Genomic DNA, 19,704 nt, shown 5'->3' with positions numbered 1-19,704 from the left:
TCAAGAAGCGTGTGGCTACGGAGGCGCCTGCCATATTGGTGATCAGAAAGCAGATTTTGGGAGTCTAGAATCCAGGTGAGCCTCTTGTGCACCATCCTTTCGAAGATCTTGCCCAAACAGCTTGTCAATGATATTGGTCTGTAATTCTGAACTAGAGAGGTATCTTTTCCCGGTTTTGGTATTGCACAAATATAGTAATGACGCCATGAGAGAGGATATGTGTTTTCTGAGAAGATCCTGTTATAAAATATAGTGTGTGAAATTGATCTGTGGTGTGTACAGATCAGCTTCACACAGATGTTTAAGCATTCTGTAGTGAATGCTGTCCTGCTGAGTATTTGGAGATTTACTCAAGGATTCTTTGAGTTCAGCTATAGCAAAGGGCTGGTTATATGGAAGTAGGAGATTAGTTGAAAAATTCATTTTTTTACGTTCTTCATTAGTTTTAATTCTCTGAAAAGCAGTCACATAAGTGGTAGAGGCGGAAGTATTATAGAAAGATTCTGCTAAAGCATTTGTGATGTCAGTAGGAGAGGATAGGCCCTGCCCATTCCACTGTATTATTGGAGACTGTAACGGTAGAAACTTTCCATTGAGAGCTTGTATTTTTTTTCCAGATAATCCGAGTGTCAGTATTTTTGTTAATAGTTGAGGCGAAGTTAATCCAGGAGTCACGTTTTGCTTTTTTCCTAATTTGTCTTGATTTGGCTCTCAGTTTTTTGAAAACTATAAGGTTTGCAGTAGTGGGGAATTTGCGAAATTGGTTCCAAGCACGGTTTTTTTTCTACTTTCGCTATGGAACAATCTTGATTCCACCACTGGTTTTGGTGTACCAGCTTGCTCTGGTTGGAATGGAAATTTTGGCTGCCGATAATATATGGCTGGTAATGTGTCCGGTTACGTCATCAATATGCTGTAGCTGTACATACTGTTTGTTGAGAAGGACACAAGTAGAGTAGTTTTTCCAGTCTGCTTTGTGGAAATTCCAAGATGTGCGGGCTTTAGGGCATGATACGACCTGTGTTTGTATTGAGCTGATGATGGGAAAATGGTCACTGTAGAATGGATCATTCAACACCAACCATTCCATACTTGGAAAAAGAGATGCTGAGCAGATGGATAAGTCTATGGCAGATGTTGTACCTGTAGGTAACTGAACCAGTTACCTACAGTTGGAGAGCCAGTGTTTAATACAGTCAGATTATGGTTATCTAGGAATATTTCAATTAATTGGCCTCTCTTATCCATCGTGGAGGATCCCCACAATGGATGGTGACTTAATCTTTATTTTAGTCAACGAGTTAAAATTTACTGGAATAAGTTACCCTAATGGGTGGTAGAGGCTGACAGTTTGAGAAAATTCAAAGGTCAGCTTTTGAAAGTTCAAAGTGGAAAATGCATAGGTTGTCCATTTGCTTTTCTCTTATTAATGATTATTTTTTTATATTCTTCTTCTTATTATTATTATTCTTATTATTTTATTTTATTTTTTTTTTGCAGCATAAGCCATATGCTTCCTTGCACCATGTGGCCATTGCCAATACTAATAAATTTGGCAAAATATCTAATTGGAGTCTTTCTATTGACAACAGAAATTATCAGTGAATATGACTTAGTTCCAAAGCAGCATATATCAGAGTACAAAAAAAACAGAAATCTTATTTTACACCTTCTATTCAGAACGAAATACTCGACTTAATGGCTAACAAGGTTTAAATGATAAAAATTAAAGAAGTTCAAAAAGAAAAATATTTTGAGTTAGTGCGGAATTAATATGATATGTTAACGTTGATAAGGAAAATAAATCAGTGTGCATTGAAGAATCATTTAGAGACTAATAATATTTGTGAAAAACAGGAGACCATATTATTGAAAAATTTTAACTAAATTAGAGAACGATGGTTTGGATATCACTATGATGCGCACTCAATCATATGACAATGGTAAAAATATGAGAGGGTGTAACAAGAGAGTCCAATCAAGAATATTAAAAGTCTGTAAATATACCCACTATGTACCATGTTGTGAGCACAGTTTAAATTTTATGATGCATTAATTCCTTTGAGAAAACTAGCAAAGAGGTCTGCTCATATTTCAATAAGGTTGATATGTTTTAAACATACTTATCAGGATCAACTTATAGATGGAATTAAGTGATCAAAACAATGAAAGTGTCTGTCAAACAGCAGTGCTTAACAAGATGTTCTAAAGCTAATGTGAGCTATTCGGCATGAAATTAAAGAATTACTCCAAGTTTTAAACAAATTGAGCAAGAATGATGCAACTGCAAAAAATTACATATCTATAATTGATTATGAAAATAAAAATTGTAATTTTCAAAAAGCGGTGACACTTTTGCTGGATTTATAATCAAAGATTGAAAGCATCGAAAAAAAATTGACGAATATTATCAAACTTCTGAAAAAATCTGCTAAGGTTTAAACATTGCAACTGAGTCATAAAACATCCAAAGAGCTGTTAAAGTGAGACTAAAAATAAGTCGAAATGTATGAAAAATTCAAAATTTTAATGAATTCAACCAATGATGAAATTAAAATGTATTCCATAATCTTAAGTGAATAATATTCTGATGATGTAGATTTCAAGGAGCTACATCTTGAGCTGAGTTCATTGAAAAAACATTTTTCACAATTTGACGTAAAAGAAATATTTCAACTAGAAATGCTACAATATTTTGTTGACAGTGATCTGAGAGAGGTATTTCCAAATGTAGACATATTGTTGAGGATATTCCTTACATTTCCTGTCAGAAATGCTGTGGCAGAAAGAAGCTTCAGTAAATTAAAAATAATAAAGAATTTTAAACGAGCCTCAACAAGTCAATAATGACTTAATTCCTTTGCAATTCTGTCAATTCAATATCAAACGGTGAAGTCATTAGATTTCGATAAGCTAGTCGGCATGTTCCTAGCCTGAACAAAAAATCAACTTTAATTGGTTGTAATAATATATTAACGTATTTCATTATTTCCATTTGAAATGCAGAATGAAAAAAAAAATTAAGATTTAAAAATTGATTGATTTATTGATGCATTTACATATTCTTATAGAATTGCCATGTTGGCCAATTTAATAGTATTAAATATAGAGAATGTTTGAATACAAGTATAAAATTCTTTTATTAACTACTAGTTAAAATTTTGTAAAGGGTGCAAAATGCTTGATTTGCCTAGGGTGCAAAAATATCTTACTATTGCACTGGTGCTAGATAACCCTTTACTGCACTTTACATAGAAATCCTGGGGAGAACAGCTTACAGATTGTAGTCACTGCTATATGACAAGTTGGCAGTATTTAAACAACAAAATAATTATTATTTCTCTCTCTCTGTATACTTATTGTAGTCCCTTAATTTTCTCTAAACTGATCTCTCGGGATTAAATTTAAGTTTTTATATACTCACTCTTTAGAGTGGATCTAGTGAACACTACTTACCATAAACTGACTCATTCCTAGATCTTCACACTCCACCTTCCTCACTTCATAAATTTTTACATATATACAAGAACAATTCACAAAATGTAAAGGCAATTTGCATAATCAAATACTGATAATATATCAAAACACTCTTGTGAACATTGAACACTGAGTAAAATTTAAACATTGTGTAATAGTAGAGTATTTTACTTGATTTTCATTACTGAAATGCACTAATGAAAATCAAAAAATTATACACTTATATACCATCTGAATTTGATTATAGGGGAGATCTTGCTTCCAATAAAGACCAAAGGCTTTGGCTTATATTCAACTTTTGCAAAATGGTTAATCATGCTAATGGTCAATAGTTTTCAGTATACCTTTGAAATCAAATTTGATGAATTGATTTCCAAATGTAAAGTCTAAAGGGGAAGTTACTGATCATGTAACAAAAGTACTTGGTGTTACAAAATATTCAACCACCAAGGCTTCGGCTTATGTTCAACTTTTGCATAATGGCCAATCATGCTAACATTTTTGGTATATTCTATATATCAACAATTTTTAAAGTACTCATCAAACTTTCAACTAAAGTTTGATGATATTAAGCTTTAAAGTACAAACCACAAAAGTACAATCATCTCTTGATTGTATTTTTGTGGTTTGTACTTTACAGTTCACTCCATCAGACATATCTTTTAATATCAAGTATAATAACTTTTCCTGTAGTCTGCAATTTGTAGTATTTGTTCAAGGAATTTAGAAAATTACCATCCAAAAATGGAGTGGCCAATTATGATAATGTTTTTAATACCTTTCAGCAGAAGTCTGATGATTCACTAGACATTTCACAATCCTATCTAAACGAGTGGTTTTGAGCAAGAAAATGATGAAAGTACTTAAAGTATTATTATACTTTTTTACTTAATTCTTCTTCACTAAGAGACAACTCTTGGAACGATATTTATTATACTCACATTCTGATGGATGTGCCTTTGGAAAGTGTTATTCTTAACCTTAATTAAGCCAGAAACTATTAGGCTTAAGTAAGGTATCAGATGATTATACTATGAAAACAATATCAATACCAATCTTTTTCCATTTATAGTCGCTAGGAGATTAAAAAAATATATATTCATACATGGCAATATTATAAATTCATAAGGGTTCTGTGCGTGAATATATAAAAATGTAACCCAAATTAGTTGTCTTTTTTTTTTTTTCCTTTTCTTTTTTTTTTTTTTGCTATTGTAATTTAAGAATATTACAGTTTACTTTTACAGTACTTATATTATAACGGAAGCTATTCATAAATGATCACATTAAAATTTCTTAGATCCATTCTGTTTAACCACAATGAAATAGTTTTTCTCTGAGAGTTCACAAAACTATTAGAGAATATTCACTTTAGATTTTTTTTTGACTTACCTTTAAGAATGGTTGCAAAAGTTCTAGAATCAATGGATCCTCAAGAGATGATTTTACTATATGGTTATAATAAACATATAATCCCAGCACTGACAGGAAATCTAAACACATTGATGTTACTTCGGGAGTAAATATAGCAATGGTTAAGGATTTACTGTTAAATACCTAATAATCTATTATTTAATATTTGTGTGTTATTTTTAAATGGCAATTTTGGAATTCCTGTTTGAATTCTTTTCTAATACCAACAGACCATTAATTTAAACTGGCATTTAATCTCATATTATAAAATAAATTATCAAAATACTATGAAAATTCTAGATATCAATGGGGGAGGGGCCTGCACTTACAACTATACAGTAAAAATACACTATACAACAGCTTATAAAAAACAAAAAAAAAAAAAAAAAAAAATATATATATATATTCACTAATTTATATTCAAATAGGTAAAAAGTGCAGAAATGAAGAACAGAATAACAAATTAGAAAAATCTGTTGTTTATTCACTTCTTACTCTCCATTCATTATATTACTCTAACTATAAATTAGTAACTTCCAATGTGCTGTTCTCCATATGAATATTATATGCATAAAGAATGACTCCGCCCACCAGCATTATTCCTTGTTTGTGGAACTATGGATAAGTAACAATGTGAAGGAAGAATTCTGCTGAAAAGGGGGAATAAATTATAATTCCATTCCATACAGAATTAATGCATGCTCAGAAACTAATTAACAAGGTTTATGATGCTGCAGCTGTAACCGATTTGTCAATAGGAAAATCAGATGCACTGGAACTAGTCACTGTAGAATAACAGTGACTAGTTCCACTGTGATACTGATTTGTTTGGTGGTATGGTGATGTCTGTTTCTACAGCTATGGATTCCCGACTTTACACAAATTGTGAAAAGCGAATTTGAAGTCAGATTGTGCTTGGATCAATTTAATAATCAATATGTTATATTATACTTGGCCTTGTGCTTCTTTATCTTTTTTTTTTCACTGAGAACAAACAATCTTTGAAACAAGCAATGTCTCTCTCGCTCACTCTCTCTCTCTCTCTACATTTGGGCCACTTGCCACATACATAGACAAAAATATTGTTAGATTTATTAACAAATGACACAACATTCCATTTCTCACACAAATGTATGTTTCCTACACAGTGAATTATAGGAACACCATACGTCAGCTGGCTTCAAGCTATAATTAAATACAAATCATTTTATTACAGGCAAAAAATTTTGTCTTGTGGAATTAAATCTTTTTTTTTTTTTTTTGTGTATGTAAATAAGTCACTATTTATATGAAATATTAATCATGGAAGCTGCATGAAAGGAAAACATTAAAAATAAATAATATGCAACAAAAAAAAAATTTCAAATGTTAGCATTGTTCAATGGAAGTTTTTACATATTTTGCCTTTTAACTCAGCTAATCAAAGTAGCAGATTCACGGTTAATCTCTTCTATAAATACAATTTACATTTACACACTCAAAAAATAAATTTACTTCCACATGATCAAGTAAAATTTCACAACTGTCCTTAAATTAGCATTAGTAGAGACATATAATGCAACAAAGCAAGCTTACATAGCATCAGCCAAAAAAAAAATCTTCCCATTTCACCCATCCATTCACTCCAAATGCTTGTCTTGTTCTGCCTTGAACTTATTTGATTTTGACTTCTACTACAAGACGGAATTTCGTTCCAACTATCAACCACCCATGGGCTAAAGGCAAATTTCCACACATCTATTCTACAATTGTCTTTCCTCAATTTGAATTTATGTCCACTCAGGTGAGTAATCTGAGCAAGAGGTTGAATCCCGTGCTCAAACCATTCTAGGCCTTATACACCTCAATTAGATCACCTCGCAGGTGTCTAGTCACCAGATGCTGCAATTAGCAGAACTTAAGTCTTTCTTGGTAAGAGCAACCCTTTGATAAACTCACCAATCTCATTGCCATTATCAGTACTCGATCCACCAGCTCTACATCCGTCATAAAATGAGGCCTCCAGACCTGTATGCAGTAGGCAACGTGTAGCCTGACCATTGCCTTATATAAGGGGACAATCACCTCCATACCCCTGCTAGCAAAATTTCTGTATATCATTAACAAGACACCATGAGCTACTCTTGCAGCCTGTCTGCACTGCTCAAAAAACTTCATATCTGACTGCACAATTACCTCCAGGTCCTTTTCATTCTCGACTACCCCAAGTGTAGTATGTTAGTCTGGAGTTACTGCTACCCATATGCAGTAACTTTGCATTTGTCAATATTAAACTTCAGTTGCCACTTCTCGGCCCATCTGCCCAACATTTCTAGATCCTGTTGCAGTAGCACACTACCATTACTGTCATTAACAACCCTGCCATCCTTTGTATCATCTGCATACTTGAACATTAAGCCAAATATTCCTTCATCAATATCATTGATAAATATACAAAACAACAGTGGGCCAATGCCAAACCCTGGGGGGACTCCAATAATAACATTAGTCCACAAAGGGCAGTGGCCATTGATTACCACTCTGTCTTCTCCCACTCAACCATCTTTTGTCCATTGTAGCAACTTGCCCATAAGGCCATACGGCTCCAAAATTTGTATAGTAATCTTCCATGACTACTGTACACATGTTAAATGTACATTGTTACCAATTATATAATATCAGTATAAATACAGCATAATTTACCCATCAATTTAACTACATAAGTACTGTAAAGGCATCGTTTGATTTTATCTCATATTGTGGCTAACTTCACTATATAATATCGGTATTTACACCGATATTATATAGTTAATTTCAACCCATAACTTATTATGCCTTGTGCATTTAGTCTTTAAAATATTATCATCATCTTCACCATTTGGCATCTCTCATATTGTGGAATTAACTTCGCAACCATGATGGCATGTCTGCATTATCAGGGTACCTGCCCGCCCACCAATGAGTGAGTCAACAACAACCGAAATGCATCTGGCTGGTGGTGCCCACTGAGAATAAATAACAGTAGCCTCCTCTACTAGAGAAGCACTATTTATTCGAAGTACTGCAATACCTGGTATCTTGTGAGGGTAGCCACAATATGAGATGAAATCAAACGATGCCTTTACACTACTTAGTCTTTAAAATTGTTACCAATGTATCTACACACTGAGCACTCTCATCTGCTCTCAAGTAACAAACTGGTCACTAGTTCATGCAAGCACTCTATAACCATCTGTAATTTGCAAGAATAGCACTGCATTGCAAAGTTTAATGAATAAGTAACAGTGCAGGAAGACAGAGTGAGCCAGAATTTTTTGTATAGATACAACTATTACACAACAGATAATTTCCCAAAATATTCGTACTCTCGCTTTAGAATCTATATACAACAAGTTATACAAAAAACAAAAGTCAGCAATTAGCATTATTTTTTTTTTTTTTTTTTTTTTTTTTTTTATGTAAACCCTAAACACGAGAGGTATTAGAACCTATAGTACTTAGTACCGTGCTTGGGTTGGAGGTTGAGAAGACGAAAGAAGATATTTGTTGACATTGGACTTGAACTTCTGTAGACTGTAATCTTCAGGAAATACATATGAAGGAAGGTTGTTCCAGAAAACGGCAGTTCAATGAATAAACGAGGAAGATGAAAAGTTGGTTCTGTGAGTTTGAAGTTGGACAGTAAATGGATGTTGGCTGGTGGCGGCACGCGTTCGGACTGTTTTGAAAGAGAAAGCGGGAATTATAGAAGCCAATTCAGAAGAACAGTGCACACGGAAGTATCTGTAGAAGAGGCAAGCAGCAGAAACAGTACGTCTATGAGAGAGCGAGTGGAGAGACTCTGTTAGAGATGAATCATTAATTAACCTAACTGCCATTTTCTGAATGGAATCGAGAAGCCTGAGAGAGGTTTTGGGGACACCACCCCAGTTGTGGGAACAATATTCCATGGCAGGACAGATTTGCAATTTATACAGAGTGAGCAGATGTTTGGAAGAAAAGTAACGCCGAGAGCGAAAGAGAAAACCAAGTTTTTTAGATGCAGAGGAAGCAATATTTGTAATGTGCTTGTGCCAAGAGAGATTAGAAGTCAGGGTAATCCCCAAGAGAGATATCATTTTTCCTAGAAATTGAAGTGTCACTTCAAATTTCTATAGCATAGGCATAGGAGCAATAGAATCCTTTTTGCGAGATATAAGAAAAGACTGAGTTTTAGAAGGGTTGGAATCAACTAAGTTGTCTTTGCCCCACTGGAGAATTACCTGAAAATCGGCACTTAAGGAATTGGTAGCAGATTTTCGAGAAGTTGAAGCTGATTGAGCAGGACAAGGTTTCTCAAAATGGAAAGTGGAATACAGTGTGCTATCATCGGCAAAACTATGGATAGGATTTCCAGTTAATGGAAGAAGGTCATTAATATACAAGAGGAAAAGAGTGGGGGAAAGAACTGATCCTTGGGGGACACCGGCATTAGTGGAGAAGTTAGAAGACAGAGAGCCATCTACCATCAACCTCAGTGAGCGATCAGAGAGAAAACTGGATAACCAATTACTAAAAACAATTAGCAAACCAAAAGATGGAAGCTTGTTTAGAAGACCTTTATGCCAAACACGATCGAAAGCCTCTGAGATGTCAAGAGCAACTTCTTGTGTTTCACCGAACCTTTCCATTGAATTAGTCCATAAATGGGTAACATAAGCCAGAATAACACCAGTGGATCGACACTGACGGAATCCATACTGGCGATCGTTGATCAGACGGAAGGTTTCTAGGTAGTTTAAGAGTTGGCGGTTAATTCATTTCTCCATTACTTTAGAAAGAGTAGAAGTAATTGCAATGAGACGATAATTGGATAGGAGGGATTTCTCACCCTTTTTTAGGAACTGGCTGGATATGAGCAAATTTCCAAGCAGAAGGAAAACACCTTTGGAATAAGAAAGTGAAAAAAGGTGGCAAACAATAGGAGTAAGTTCAGGAGCACAGGTTTTGAGAACAAGTGGAGAAATACCATCGGGACCTGGAGCTTTCTTAGCATCAAGATTCGTCAAAATCCTTCTGACAACCTTTTGACGGAAGACCACAGGGAGCATTGAATGGAACGTGTTGGGAATGGTGGGAATTGTTTTACCAAGATCATTAATACACGAGTTGGAAGAAAAATGGGATGCTAGCAGGTCAGCTTTATCCTTGGCTGTAGTGACAACAGAACCATCTGGTTTGGACAGAGGTGGGAGCAGAGATGGGCAAGGTTGCGGCCAATAGCTCTGGCAAGAGACCAGAATGCTCGGCTACTATTAGGGCAAGAAGCAAGTTTTCTACTCTTAGCCTGTTCAAACTCTAATTTTGATTGATTAATAACTGCTTTACAATTGTTACGAGCTTTGGTGTACGCAGAAAATGAAACTGGAGAATTAGAAACAAGCCAATTACGATATGCAACATTCTTCACTTGAACAACCTTAGCACATTTATTGGAAAACCAAGGTTTAGATAAAGGACGAGATTTTAAAGTGGAGTGTGGGATAAACAATTCCATTCCTGCAAGAATAATTTCACTGACACAATATGAGCAAACACTGACATCAGAAGTTTTGAAACAGTAATACGACCAAGGAAAAGAAGAAAAGAAATCTCGCAGGGCATCCCATTTTGCATTCTTGTAATGCCAAACAACACGAGGTTTGGAATATCCACGAGATAAAGGTTCCATTGGAGAAGAGACAATCACCAAGTGGTGATCTGAAGTGCCTAAAGGACCTCTCACTTCGACCATGTACTTAGAAGGGTTGTTTGTGCGAAAAAGATCAAGCGTATTGGCTGTATGATTAGGATTGTCCGGTTTTCTTGTAGGTAAATGAACAATCTGTGCAAGGTCATTAGTAATTGCAGGTGGTAGATGACTCATCAACCGGTGCAATACCACCACTTTGCTTATTGGAGGCTTGAAGTGGTCACACCCATGTTTAGTCTCTAGAGCAAAGTTTCCGGCAACCCCCCCCCCCCTATACTTCTTTTTCAACCCATGCACGGTACTAAGTACTATAGGCTTTGATACCTTTCGTGTTTGGGGTTTTCATAAAAAAAAAATTACAAAAGCCTCAGCATCTCGATCAGCTGAGTCGGTGTGACTAGAAAACGGAAGCCAGCTGGAATTGTGAACATTAAAATCACCAAGGAAAATTACCTCACTGTTTGGAAAGTTGGACTGGAGAAAGTCAAGTTGCAAAGAGAGGAAGTCAAAGAGCTCCAAATGATTAGTGGAGTTGGGAGATCGGTAGAGACAACAAATGAATTTGACACAATGAGGTAGAGAGATTTTAAGCCAGAGAAGATCAAAGAGAGGAGATTCCAAATTGCCAAGTCTCTGACAGGGAATATCAGAATGGACATATGCACAATTACCACCTTTGAGGTGAAAGGAATCATACAGCGAATAATTTGGGCATGAGATGAGCAGTAGTTGAATCAACTGATAACTGAGATTCTGTCAGAAAAAGTACATGGGGTTTGGCAGTCTGCAAGTGGAAATGGACATCGTTGAGATTAGAATTGAGACCGTGTATATTTGTGAAATGAATTAGGAAGTGCGTGGGAGGTTTAGATCTTTTCACAGATAAGCTTCTTTTAGTTTGACAATTCATTGTGTATTCAATAGTAAGAAAACATGGGTGAGACATGCTGTATGAAGTAACGAAATTTTTGGATATGGCATACACATGGCCTCGACAATGCTCCCCGCATACACACTACTCGGACTCCCTCCAGTCACTATCTGGCAGAGTAGAGGTAGCAAGATTATACACTAGCTGATCCGGAAGCCTCTTACAGTGTTACCAATAGGTTCCGTCCGGTGTACTAACTAGCGGCTGGCCTGCGAACACCGTTTTAGAGCTGTACCCTCGAAATGTAAGGAATAGTGGATCTCACCACAATGTTCATCATAACCTCAAAAGGCATCAATCATACTGCATGATGGAAGCGATAGGGAAGGGTCGACCGGAACTTAGCTCTAGAGACTAAACATGGGTTCCACCACTTCAAGCCTCCAATAAGCAAAGTGGTGGTATTGCACCAGTTGATGAGAGTCATCTACCACCTAGTACTGCCTGGTAACATAGAGGGACAGCATTCCTCCATGTGGTGTGGGCGCCACACCTCGACCCCTGCTTACGTTGGTTCACACCTGGGTGGTCACCCACCATGTACTTGTGCATGGAGGTTATACCGAGGATTACTAACAGTCCCACCACCGTGAAGGTGCAAGCAGTGGATTTGGCTGCCACAGACCGTCCGGACTACGCCGAAATTGGGTCCACTTGACTTGAGTGTCACCCGAATATCAGTTCCATCAGCGTTTTAGACTCCCAGGTAGCAAGTACAGCTTGTCTGGCATATCTGAGAGAATGTCTATGACAACCTCAAGGACCAAAGTTGAGGTAGTTGAGGCATATGATGCAAAAAAGCAAGCTTATATAGCATCAGCCAAAAAAAAGCCTTCCCATTTCACCCATCCGGTCACTCCCAATGATTGTCTAATTCAGCCTAAAATTTATTTAAGTTATCAAGTTCCACAACAACAGATGGAAGTTTGTTCCAACAATCAACGATCCGCTGGCTTAAGGCAAATTCCACACATCTATTCTACAACTGTCTTTCCTCAATTTGAATCTATGTCCCCCTCAGGTTCTTAATCTGAACAAGCAGAAGTATCCCTGCTGAATCCATTCAAGGCCTTATACAGCTCAATCAATTACCTCGCAGGTGATTGATTGAGGTGTATTAAGCCTCTCTTTGTAAGAGCACCCCTTTGTTTCTCTCACCAATCTTGTTGCCCTTCTGTGTACTTGTTCTAGCAACTCTACATCCTTCCTAAAATGAGGCCTCCAGACCTGTATGCAGTACTCAAGGTTTGTCCTGACCATTGCATTATACAAGGGTATAATCACCTCTTTGTCTCTGCTAGCAAAATTCCTATATACGATTGACGAAACTCCATCCCACCCCAACTGATCTATTGGGGGTGGGATGGAGACCACACAATTAGAAAGACCACTCTCTGTTATTAAGTAAAAAAATTGAAAAAGATGTCACATGCCTAGTTATGAAAACCTAAAGATGAAAATTAATTTTTTTAACCCTTCCAATAAGTTTGTTGTTTTCCCCTCTGTAGCACGTTTATTATCCTTCTCTCTCAGATTGAGCAAGTACATTCGACAATACACAGTGTTGAGAAATTTTGTACTGTTAATGATGGGTGTGTGTTCCCGCTATGGTGTAAACAAAACAGATGACATGTGCATCTGTAATGTGAGTTACAGTTATGTAAATTCACTGTGATTCTGCACACAGTTCTTGGGGGAAGTGAACAGAAATGTAAATAACTGTATAATGTATGCAATACACTAGCAAATTTTCTTCATAATGTCTGGTTATAGGGTATGGCAGTATTTTTGAATTGGACAAGCTAATAAATTAATTAATCAAATTTCATTGTAGACATATTTTGAATAATCCACATTAAAATGCACATAAAAACCTATACTGTTGGTTGGGGAATGGCAGCAGCATATCTTCAAAATATATCATATTTTTAAGATATCATATTATAACCATAATTTAAACCACTGTTACTGCATCATAATTACCTTTATAATAAACAACATGTTTCAGCACCTTTACCAGTCACTTAGTCACATACACAACTCCTCCTGTGGTCAGAATGTCGACACAAGTAAAATGAAGATGTCTTAAGAGAGTGAAATACCCCCACCCCTCCAACTGAACAATCAGACCACTCTCTGACCAATTGGGTCAAACAGAGAGCAGTGTTAGCCTCTTCTTTAGGCTTGTCAAAAGTTGCCACTGTTCTACCAATCTAGTTACACATTTTTAATCTTTGTTTTTTTTTTTTTTTTTTTTTTTGTAATTCAGTGACATAGATCAGTTTTAAATCTATCTTTGCTCAAACTGCTCAATCTCCTGTTTTAATACTGTTGCTACTCCAGTTTTTAGGCCTCTCAGAATAGGTGCATTGTCAACATAAGTTCTACACAAGTTTTTGAAGGAATCCCACATGCTTTCAGGTTGTTCAGAAAATGTCCAATATTGTATGCTGCAGTGTCACCTTCCAATGCAGCACAGAGAGCATGCTCCTTTTGATTTGTTTCAATTTGTTTGTTTGTTTGTTTGTTATTTGGTTTTTAGGAGCATTAGCAACTAAGGCCATATTGCTCCGGGAATATGTGGGTGGTCATTCCCTGACCTTTCTGCATCCTCCGTATTTGGTGGTGACGGGCTCGAACCCCGAGTCCAATCAAGAAGCGTGTGCTGTGCACTGCTGCTCCTTCCCACCTGGCTACGGAGGCGCAATTCAATTTGTGTGTGTGTGTGTGTGTGTGTTTAATTACTGCCATCTGTAGCAATAAAAAAATGGCCCATTTTTCAAAGCCTTCACTACCTCTTCTTTCCCTCTCTTTGCAATTTCACTAATCATACCTGTTGTTTCTGTTCTTCCACAACAACAAAAAATGTTTAGGATATATGACATCATCAGCCAGACCTCACTTCTGTGCATCAGGCAACACAGCGGCAATCTCCAAGGCAGAATGCACTGGTCCCACAGGAACTAGTTATTGTGGGTGACTCTATTGACAGAGAGATGGGGAATATATTATGCATTACTAGAAATCCTTTGCAAAGGATCCAAAGAAAACAACAGCCTTCTTTACTTATGTAAACTCTAGAAGGAAGGGAATGAATCAGATTGGTCCACTTGAATCGATGGTTCGACTGTTGATGATCCTGCTACATTTAACTCCTCATGTGTGAAACTACATTCACATAAGTTTTTGAAAATGCCACAAGGTTATCAAATTGTAACAGGGTGCTTAATGCTTTTGTAATAACTGAGAACAAAGTGGGGAAGAAATTGTTGAAGTTAAACATAAAAAAGGCACCTGGGGCAGATGGAATCTATCCAGTTATATTTAAGGAGGCAGCGAGGGAAGTAAGCAAACCCTTAGCCATAATTATGAGAGCATCCTTAGATTCAAGGGAGATTCCCATAGATTGACGATGTGCAAATGTTTCCCCAATTCACAAAAGGGATTCAAAAGGAGAAGCAAATAATTATAGACCTGTTAGTTTAACTTCTATTCTGAGGAAAATAATGAAGTCAGTGGTTAAAGAAGTGATGCAGGCTCACCTAGACAAGACTGCAGTAATAGTTTAGACACTGCATGCATTTGTTAAGGGGAAGCCTTGTTTGACCAATCTGATTGGATACTATGATGTGGTCACAAAGGAACTGGATGTAAAAATAATTATGATATCATATGCTGGGATTTCAGGAAAGCTTTTGATACTGTTGCATGTGGAAGACTGCTGTACAAATTGGAGCAGTATGGCATTAAGAGCAAGTTGCTGCAATGAATAAAGGGATGGTCGAGTGAGAGACTGCAAAGAATGGTAATAAATGGACACTGCTCTATGTGGACTAATGTTATTAGTGGAGTCCCCAGGGTTCGGTGCTGAGCCCATTGTTGTTTTGTGTATTTATCAATTATATCGATGAAGGTATATCAGGCTTAATCCAAGTTTTCAGATGATACAAAGGTTGGCAGGGTCCACCCAAGGTGCCTTTCTTATGTCTAACTTCAACAATTTCTCCTCCACTTTGCTCTCAGTTATAACAAAATCATTAAGCACCCTGTTATAGTTTGATAAACCTCACTTTTCCTTCCCTAATAACTCCTCATGTGTGAATGCAGATGAAAAATATTCATTCAGATTATCAGCTATCTGAGCAGGACCATTAACAGTTGAACCATCGATATCAAGTGGGCCAATCTGATTCATCCCCTTCCTTCTAGAGTTTATATAAGTAAAGAAGTCCTTGCTGTTTTTCTTAGCATCCTTTGTCAAAGATTTCTTGTAATCTGCTTTCTCTTTCCTAATTTCCTTTTTGTTTTTCTTAGCATCCTTAGCCAAATATTTCTCATAATCTGCTTTCGCTTGCCTAATTTCCTTTGTGATTTGATTACAGACTAGTTTATATCTGCCATAGGCTTCTGGGTCACCTGATAATTTATATGCATCCCATGCATTTTTTTTCTCTTCCACGAATCTCATTAGTTCATCTGACATCCATTTAGGGCTAAATCTTGAAAAATAATTCTTAAAAGTATGAAAAGCCTTCATTAGTTCCTTGAATCTCACACACTAGCAAGGCAGGCGAAGGCAGATTATGAGAAATCTTTGGCAAAGGATGCAATAAAAAACAGCAAAAAGTTCTTTACTTATGTAAACTCTAGAAGGAAGGGGATGAATCAGATTGGTCCACTTGATATCGATGGTTCAACTGTTGATGATCCTGCTCAGGTAGCTAACAAACTAAATGAATATTTTGCATTTACACATGAGTTGTTCAGGGAGGGAAATGCCAAAGGTGTATTCAACTCTGACAGTAAGCTAGATAATCTTGTAATAACTGAGAGTAAAGTGGAGGAGAAATTGATGAAGTTAAACACAAGAAAGGCACCTGGGATGGATGGAATCTATCCAATTATATTAAAGGAGGCAGCAAAGGAAGTAAGCAAACCCTTAGCCATAATTATGAGAGCTTCCTTGGACTCGGGGGAGGTACCCTGGAGATGTGCAAATGTGACCCCAATCCACAAAGGAGGATCAAAGGGAGACACAGGTAATTAGACCTGTTAGTTTAACTTCTGTTTCAGGGAAATTAATAAAGGCACTGGTTAAAGAAGCATTGCAGGATCATCTAGACAAGACTTAGGTTATAGCTTGGACACAGCATGGGTTTGTTAAGGGGAAGACTTGTCTGACTAATTTGATTGAATACTATGATGTAGTCACAAAGGAACTAGATGCAAAGAATAACTTTGATTCAAATACAGATATATACAGTTATACCCAGATATTTATTAACAAATAAAGTACAAATAAAATAAAATATAAGTACAAAAACCAGTAGCTTTCGGAACACGTGTCCCTTTATCAACTGATACGTTAATATAAAATTTGAATACACTACAAGCAAAGTGTGGCACGTTAATCATGCGTCATTGTTGTAGCACGGACGTGTGCTGCCTTATGCCAGTGATCATCCATCAATAAAACGGTTGTCTCTAGGATAGGATGCAGACGCATGCCTTTCTGGCGATTTAATGCCTTAGGGTTGTTTATTATGTTTAGTGACTCTAGCCATAGGCGGTGGCGAAAGTGTTGCGCGTGGTCCACTATCTCAAAGTCGCGCTTGGGGTCAAGATCGTGGTTGGTAGCCCAAAAATGTTCTGCGAGCACGGACTGGTCAGTTTCGGCAAGCCGGATTGCTCTGTCGTGTTCCGTGAGGCAATCCTGGAGACGTCTCGATGTCTCACCTACGTAGCAACTGTTACAGGCCTTACAGGTGATACGGTACACTACATTGCTGCGTAAGACAGGTGTGACAGGGGTCTTCACACTGGAGACAAGTGAATGTAGGTTCCTACCGGGTAATTGTACACATTTGATGTTGTAACTTCTAAGGATCTTCGAGATACGTCCTGACACTCCTGGATAGTACGGAATGTAGGCGGACGATATGCCGACTTGCTTCGGAGGTCTTGGGTTGAATGTAAGTTCTTCTGCCTGTAACAAGCATCTGTTTAGTACATGGGATGGATAACTGCATCTGGTTAGGTCCGCCTTCACACGGGAGATCTCGTTACGTCTAATTGTGTCGGTGCTGGAATGGCTCCAGGCCCTGGAGAATAGGGGGCGGGCAGTGCTATTGAGATGGCTTGGAGCGTGGCCGGACCCGTAGTTGGTGAATTGACTGCACCACATGGGTTTGCGGTATACTGAGGTCTCTAGACATGGGCCTATGCGATGCACTAGTACGTCCAGAAACGGGAGCGAACCGTTCACCTCTGATTCTACGGTAAACTTGATGAAATTGGATAGGGAGTTGAGGTGTTCTAGTAGTACCGTTTCAGAACCACGTGGTATTATGGTAAAAATATCGTCAACGTATCTACACCACGTTGTAATAGGTGTAGGTGGGTTCTGGTGTATCTGCTCCTCTAGATCTTCCATGGCGATGTTAGCTACTACGGAACTGACAGGGGCACCCATAGCAGTGCCATGTACTTGTTTGTAGAGTGAGTCTTCAAAGGTGAAGATGCTGCTAGAGAGGCATAGGTTGAGGGCGGTACAGATGTCATCATTGGATAGTGACGTCCTGGATTGGAGGCTTAAGTCGCTCTCAAGGAGCCTTCTGGCGCAGTGCACGGCCTGTTGGACGGGAATCGAGGTGAATAAAGAGACCACGTCAAATGATGCCATGACAGAGTTGTCAGGGATAGAAATGTCCTTAATGATGTTAATAAATTCACTGCTGTTTTTAACTTTACTTGTAGTGTATTCAAATTTTATATTAACTTATCAGTTGATAAAGGGACACGTGTTCCGAAAGCTACTGGTTTTTGTACTTATATTTTATTTTATTTGTACTTTATTTGTTAATAAATATCTGGGTATAACTGTATATATCTGTATTTGAAACTATGGACCCCAGTACTCGAGGCCCATTTGTCACTTAATAACTTTGATATTATATATTTGGATCTTAGAAAAGCCTTTGTTGCACATGGAAGGCTGATGCACAAATTGGAGCAGTGTGGCATTGGAGGGTTTTTTTTTTTTTTTTTTTTTGATTTGGTAGTTGTTGGCGCATCGGCTTCTGTGGCCATATTGCACCTCCCAAGGATTTTGCAGTACTTCGATCCAAGCCCGAGGCGGGAATCGAACCCGCGACCTTTGGGTTGGCGGGCAGGTACTTTACCCACTCGGTTAGCCCGGTCAGCGGCATTGGATGTAAATTGCTCTTATGGATAAAGGGATGGTTGAGTGGCAGAAGACAGAGTGGTAATCAATGGACACTGCTCTTTGTGGACTAATGTTATTAGTGGAGTCCCTCATGGTACAGCGTTGGGTCCATTGTTGTTTTCTGTATTTATAAATGATATTGAGGATGGTATGTCAGGCTTAATGTCCACGTTTGCAGACGATACGAAGGTTGACAGGGTTGTTAATGACACTAATGACAGTACACTGCTGCAACAGGATCTAGAAAAGTTGAGCAGATGGGCTGAGAGGTGGCAAATGAAGTTTAAAATTGACAAACGTAAAGTACTACATATGGGAAGCAGTAATCCCAGAGTAACGTATCAACTTTGTGGTACCACTCTGACAGTGGTAGATAATGAAAAGGACCTGGGGTAATTGTGCAGGCAGATATGAAGTTTTCTTAGCAGTGCAGACGGGCTGCAAGAGTAGCTCATGGTGTCTTGTCAATGATATACAGGAATTTTTCTAGCAGGGATAAGGAGGTTATTATTCCCTTGTATAAGGCAATTGTCAGGCCACACCTTGAGTACTGTATACAGGTCTGGAGGCCTCATTTTAAGAAAGATGTAGAGCTGTTAGAACAAGTACACAGAAGAGCAACAAGATTAGTGAATGGAACAAAGGGTTGCTCTTGAAAAGAAAGGCTTAAATTTTGCAAATTACAGTGTCTGGAGACTAGGCACCTGCGAGGTGATCTGATTGAGGTGTATAAAGCCTTGAATAGTTTGAACATGCTCAATGCGGATGGGATTCTTCCTCTTGCTCAGAATATTCACCTGAGAGGGCATAAATTCAAATTGAAGAAAGACAGTTGTAGGATAGATGTGCGGAAGATTGCCTTTAGCCAGCTGGCATTGTAGAAATTGATAGCTTAAATAGATTCAAGGCAGAAAATTTGGAGCGAATGGATGGGTGAAATAAGGAGTT

At 37.6% G+C, this 19,704-nt stretch overlaps 1 protein-coding gene across 1 annotated transcript in view; it reads right to left on the bottom strand.

The window, feature by feature from the left end:
• LOC150091450 (exportin-4-like) overlaps nt 1-19,704 on the bottom strand; it is a 748,459-nt gene that overhangs the window by 27,745 nt on the left and 701,010 nt on the right. Inside the window, exon 22 of the mRNA XM_090383995.1 lies at nt 4,870-4,996. Within this exon, the coding sequence (XP_090240121.1) occupies nt 4,870-4,996 (127 nt within the window). The remainder of the gene's footprint in view (nt 1-4,869; nt 4,997-19,704) is intronic.

Source organism: Mastigoproctus giganteus, chromosome 1 (assembly GCF_048544385.1).
Source record: "Mastigoproctus giganteus isolate SK-2022 chromosome 1, ASM4854438v1, whole genome shotgun sequence".
Lineage (NCBI taxonomy): Eukaryota > Metazoa > Arthropoda > Arachnida > Uropygi > Thelyphonidae > Mastigoproctus > Mastigoproctus giganteus.
Note: the sequence above shows the minus strand (reverse complement) of the source record. Positions and strands in the feature narration are given on the sequence as shown.